At 42.0% G+C, this 6000-nt stretch overlaps 1 protein-coding gene across 1 annotated transcript; it reads left to right on the forward strand.

The window, feature by feature from the left end:
* The first annotated feature begins 1469 nt into the window (after positions 1-1469).
* Positions 1470-4206, forward strand: ubc (ubiquitin C). Its single transcript, XM_035390013.1, has 2 exons — positions 1470-1624; positions 2514-4206. Exon 2 carries the CDS (start codon positions 2521-2523, stop codon positions 4120-4122), a length of 1602 nt encoding a protein of 533 aa, XP_035245904.1. The 5' UTR covers positions 1470-1624; positions 2514-2520; the 3' UTR covers positions 4123-4206.
* Positions 4207-6000: the final 1794 nt, after the last annotated feature.

Raw genomic sequence — 6000 nt, forward strand, 5'->3', positions numbered from 1 at the left:
CAGTTGGCCCTTAATGCATAAAAAGGTTTATCCACCTTCAAACTCTTTCTTGGACTTTGCCTATGTAGATTCTCATTTTGTACTTTTAGTAATGATCCCAATGTAGCTTGGTCTGTTTTAGTCAAACCAAAAATTAAGAAATATCTGGCCTTGACCAAAGAACATACCTGCTGGTATTACGCTGCAGTATGCAATATACCACCATAGGTGACTATATCAAACTATTGGCTGAATACTTGATTCTGATTGGTCCAAGGGTGGGCATTATTACGGTGGCCCTGAGGCTCAAAACACAACGACATTTTCAGAAAACAACAACATTTCTCAAAACACATTTCAGAAAACACGACATTTCACAAAACACAACGACATTTCACAAAACACGACAACATTTCACAAAACACGACATTTCACAAAACACAATAACATTTCACAAAACACAACGACATTTTAGAAAACACGACATTTCACAACAACATGTCGTTGTATTTTCTAAAATGTTATTGTGTTTTGTGAAATGTTGTGTTCTGTGAAATGTCGTGTTTTTTCTCATCACTATCTCACACTATCCAGCGTAACCCTAGCTGCTTTCCACTTCCGTATTCTGTTTTGACGTAGCCAAACGTTTAACCCCTTAAAATCGGATTGTTTACGTTCATTATATGAACATTAATTTGTAACATTAATACGTTAGAAAATTAATTAATTTGAACATTAACTTAAAATCATCAAAAGTATTTTGTTGTGAAAAGAACTGTGTTATGTACGTTAGCTTGTACACGTAACGTTACAGTCTTGACAGATGTTCCACCTGTCATGTGACCATTTGGCAAGGATAATGTCCTATCACAAAGCCGTTGCTATGTTGCAGCAAGCTATCTCTACCACTCATCAGTCGACCGGTATTTTTTACAGTCTCTGGTTCCAACAGGCGAAAGTACATGAATCAGTCCGTTTCCTAGGTGATCATATACGTCTGCGCAGCCTGAAAAAAGCAATTGTGTAATGAAATAATGGTATATGTATTAACTGTGTACCTAATTACCTACCTAGCTAGATAGCTAGTTAGGTCATTGAGAAAATATATTCACACGATAGCCACAGTAATTAAGCCTGGAATTTCACGAATTAGCGTTAACTTTTAATTGACTTTGGTTGAGGTAATATATATTTTTTTTTATGTCATAATGAGTCTATCTAGCTGTCCAGAAAAATGTTATTGGCCAGCTAATTACGTTTTGCCAACAGTTCAGTTGGCACTAGTTCCACATTTTTCTAGAAATTAAACTGCGCGATGGTGCCGCACAACTACATTTTTGTTCCTCCCCTCCTTTCATTTCAGCTATTTCCCCGTATCGTGTTTTTGGCTGTAAAATATATATTATTGATATTTACTTGTTTATTTAATAATGTACATTAATATTCCTGCTTTTATGTTGTGTAATTATCGTGAAAATCCGTTAACTTGTTGAAAGCCGCAGTTTATAGTCCCTCTGGGGTGTAACAGTGGAGGGATACGTGAGCATTTCAGTATAAAAACCACAGCCCTTTGTTGCGCTCCTGATTTGTTTCCTGTTGAGAGCGGCGGGTGTGTTACTCTTCGGTGTAATAGAAAAAACACTTCGTAAGTATTTCTCTATCGCTGATTAATAGTCAGACTGAACGTTAGTTTGTAATATTAAGTACCATTTTTATTGTTAATATGTTATGGTAGTCTTTAAGGTTTTATATCGTCGAATAACTTGAGCTAGCTTTTAGTTTGGCAGGTAATGTAACGTTAGCTAGTTAGCTAGCTGACGCGTTAGGCCTTTAATTTACCGTCAAATCGTTAAAAAATGCTTTGGTTTTTATTACAATTAGGCAACATCTCTGTGTTTGGGTACTTGCACTCGTTTTCAATCTACATGGTTTTATATCTGGATTTCCGGCTTGTCGGGAAACATTAGCTAACATTGGCTAGTTGGCTATCGTAAACAAAGGCGAACAGTAGGCAACAATTACTAGTTGAGGTCTGCTTTAAAATGGAATTACGTTTTCGCAATCTAGTGAATGTGAAAGCTTTCAAACATAGTTTCGTTTAGGGAAACATTCTTGCCGTTGTCCTAGTTGTATGTTTTTCAATGTGAGTTTCAAAATGGACGCTGCTGAAGCATAGCTCTGGCTAAGAAGCAGCTGCTACTGTAATGTCGTCAGTCAGCTGCTGCTCTGAATAGGAGGGGCTAGTCGCCATTACATCGCTCTGAGTAACTGCCATGAAGCTCAAGGCAGGGTTATTGTTACTGAACGTGTACTGTTAGCTGGAAAACTGCATTTACAAGAGAGCAGTGGCCACTCCTTTTCACTGTGGGCCTTTTTTTGTTTGTTTTTTTTTGTCAAATCTTAAAAGCTAACTTCATAAGATTAATATTTTCACAAACCTTAATATAGTTGGCTGGTTGATCTTTGTACATCTGCTTTATAGTAGTGTCGTTGTCCCCCTTTTTAAAACTCATTTACTCTCCTTTCTTGTCTAGTGTGACGATGCAGATCTTTGTGAAAACCCTGACTGGCAAGACCATCACCCTGGAGGTGGAGCCCAGTGACACCATTGAGAATGTCAAGGCCAAGATCCAGGACAAAGAAGGCATTCCTCCTGACCAGCAGAGGCTGATCTTCGCTGGCAAACAGCTGGAAGATGGCCGTACTCTGTCCGACTACAACATTCAGAAAGAATCAACCCTTCACCTGGTCCTGCGTCTTAGAGGAGGGATGCAGATCTTTGTGAAGACCCTGACTGGCAAGACCATTACCCTGGAGGTGGAGCCCAGTGACACCATTGAGAATGTCAAGGCCAAGATCCAGGACAAGGAAGGCATTCCTCCTGACCAGCAGAGGCTGATCTTTGCTGGAAAGCAGCTGGAAGATGGCCGCACCCTGTCCGACTACAACATCCAGAAGGAATCAACTCTCCACCTGGTCCTGCGTCTTAGAGGAGGGATGCAGATCTTTGTGAAGACCCTGACTGGCAAGACCATTACCCTGGAGGTGGAGCCCAGTGACACCATTGAGAATGTCAAGGCCAAGATCCAGGACAAGGAAGGCATTCCTCCTGACCAGCAGAGGCTGATCTTTGCTGGAAAGCAGCTGGAAGATGGCCGCACCCTGTCCGACTACAACATCCAGAAGGAGTCAACTCTCCACCTGGTCCTGCGTCTTAGAGGAGGGATGCAGATCTTTGTGAAGACCCTGACTGGCAAGACCATTACCCTGGAGGTGGAGCCCAGTGACACCATTGAGAATGTCAAGGCCAAGATCCAGGACAAGGAAGGCATTCCTCCTGACCAGCAGAGGCTGATCTTTGCTGGAAAGCAGCTGGAAGATGGCCGCACCCTGTCCGACTATAACATCCAGAAGGAGTCAACCCTCCACCTGGTCCTGCGTCTTAGAGGAGGGATGCAGATCTTTGTGAAGACCCTGACTGGCAAGACCATTACCCTGGAGGTGGAGCCCAGTGACACCATTGAGAATGTCAAGGCCAAGATCCAGGACAAGGAAGGCATTCCTCCTGACCAGCAGAGGCTGATCTTTGCTGGAAAGCAGCTGGAAGATGGCCGCACCCTGTCCGACTATAACATCCAGAAGGAGTCAACCCTCCACCTGGTCCTGCGTCTTAGAGGAGGGATGCAGATCTTTGTGAAGACCCTGACTGGCAAGACCATTACCCTGGAGGTGGAGCCCAGTGACACCATTGAGAATGTCAAGGCCAAGATCCAGGACAAGGAAGGCATTCCTCCTGACCAGCAGAGGCTGATCTTTGCTGGAAAGCAGCTGGAAGATGGCCGCACCCTGTCCGACTATAACATCCAGAAGGAGTCAACCCTCCACCTGGTCCTGCGTCTTAGAGGAGGGATGCAGATCTTTGTGAAGACCCTGACTGGCAAGACCATTACCCTGGAGGTGGAGCCCAGTGACACCATTGAGAATGTCAAGGCCAAGATCCAGGACAAGGAAGGCATTCCTCCTGACCAGCAGAGGCTGATCTTTGCTGGAAAGCAGCTGGAAGATGGCCGCACCCTGTCCGACTACAACATCCAGAAGGAGTCAACTCTCCACCTGGTCCTGCGTCTTCGTGGTGGCAACTAATCAAGTTGAGCTCTGCACTTTTCCCCCCCTCTGTAACCCCAACCACCACCCCCCTTAAATGTTTTCAATTCAATAAAGTTTAAGCATTCCTGAATTTGGTGTCTTTATTATTTTGAAGGGAGAGGTTATTTAATCTTTTTTTTTTTTTTTTCCCCTAGCCTTTTCAGGCATACTCAAATCTGGCAACTAGCCAGTACTGCTGATTTTTCTTACATGAAGGTAAATTGATCTATTAATGCCACTGATTGGCCAGAGATTTAACTTGCATGTATTTTACCTCCTATTAAACAGTTAGATTTGTTAATGTTACAGCTATTCAAATTCAATTAATTTGATCAAGATTGCTTCAATTCAAGATTTGAAGTTACTTACTGCCAGTTTATGACATGGGAATGATTATTGATTTGCTTCAAATTGATATGGGTTTTCTTTGTTTACAGGTATTTTCAATACACTATATTTGTGAGATGCTGGAAGGGGCATGGTTTGTACAGATTTTAATCTGGAATATGTGCAGCTACTGAAATGTAAAACGTTTACTATTATGAATATCTTTATTTTGGAAACTACCCGAATGTCCTGTACAGGAACGCAATGCTGTAAGTGACCATTTGGAAGAAATGACTAACGTGCTAAATGTAATTCCTTCCTAGTTTGAACCTTATTAGTTTGCATTAAGCATTTTAATGATCTGTACTGTTCAGTGGTAAAGCTTCGATGGAAGTCCATATATATATAACTGCGCTCATTTATTAATAAACCTAGTTTGGATACTGTATAGGTTACGCGCCATCAACTTAGAACGTCGCACTCTGAGAAGTTCACAGGTAATGTGTTATCGGGCAAATCAAGTGTACGTTGATAATTATGCAAACCGTATTGTCACGTTACCCATAATCGGCCGCAGTTTACCTATTTGCGTGTGTGTGCCGGCGTTGTTCCGTGTTCGTTTACCCGATAAATAAACAGCTAGAAGCAATGCACCACTTGTCACAAACACGTACATACATGAATTCTAACCTACTTTTCTTCCCAGTGGGAAAACTAGAAGACCGTCGCCGGTTAGCCTAGCCTAGCCTTCCCATAGACACCCCCATTCGTAGCCTGTGGGAGTATGAGGGTAAACTGTTGCCCTGTGCGGCATTGGCCCATCCATGCACTGGGACATGATGTTCATTAAACACTTCGTAATATGCCCATATATGTTTGGATTGACATGAAATTTCACACAAAGGTAGTTGAATTACCATAAATACCAGATAATGCTTTTTTGCCCACGTCCTTTCGAAATTTTCAATGAAAGTACGGGACATACGCCACAAGGGAGCGTGTCCGGGTTTGGGCAAGTGTCTGACTATGGGTATATGGTGACGATAACATAACTTAAATCTAGTCATTTCTAGATGTGCCTTTTGTATACTTTGAAAGACTGTCGCTTAAAAGAAGTTGTCTGTGGCATGTCATACAATTCCCTGGCAATTTCGTCTATCTGGTAGGCATGTAGGCTACGTTTGTGCTGCTGCCACAAGATGTCACTCGTATCAATCGTCACTTTTTCTGGTGCTGTCCTTTGGACGTATCCTTAAATTCTTGTCTATTCTGGTCCCTGGGAAATTAATCTGGCTTTGTGTAAAACTAATTTACGCACTGTTGGGACTGAGATACGACTCGGTAAACTAGTCATGACAGTAACCACTCCACTTGACTTATCACTTTAAGCAAAATAGTGAAATTCGTTGAATGAGGGTAAATGCTGGAACCGTCACTAACTATTTCATTAGAAAGAGTCCTGAGGCTAGGCTTTGCGACAAACGAGTCTGTACGGCTATTAATGTCTTAATTCGTTTTTTAAACATTTTTTAAATTAAATTTCATCGT

This window comes from Anguilla anguilla, chromosome 14 (assembly GCF_013347855.1).
Source record: "Anguilla anguilla isolate fAngAng1 chromosome 14, fAngAng1.pri, whole genome shotgun sequence".
Lineage (NCBI taxonomy): Eukaryota > Metazoa > Chordata > Actinopteri > Anguilliformes > Anguillidae > Anguilla > Anguilla anguilla.

Coding starts and splice junctions, on each gene's coding strand:
- ubc (XM_035390013.1), top strand. CDS start 2,521: ATGCAGATCTTTGTGAAAACCCTGACTGGCAAGACCATCACCCTGGAG.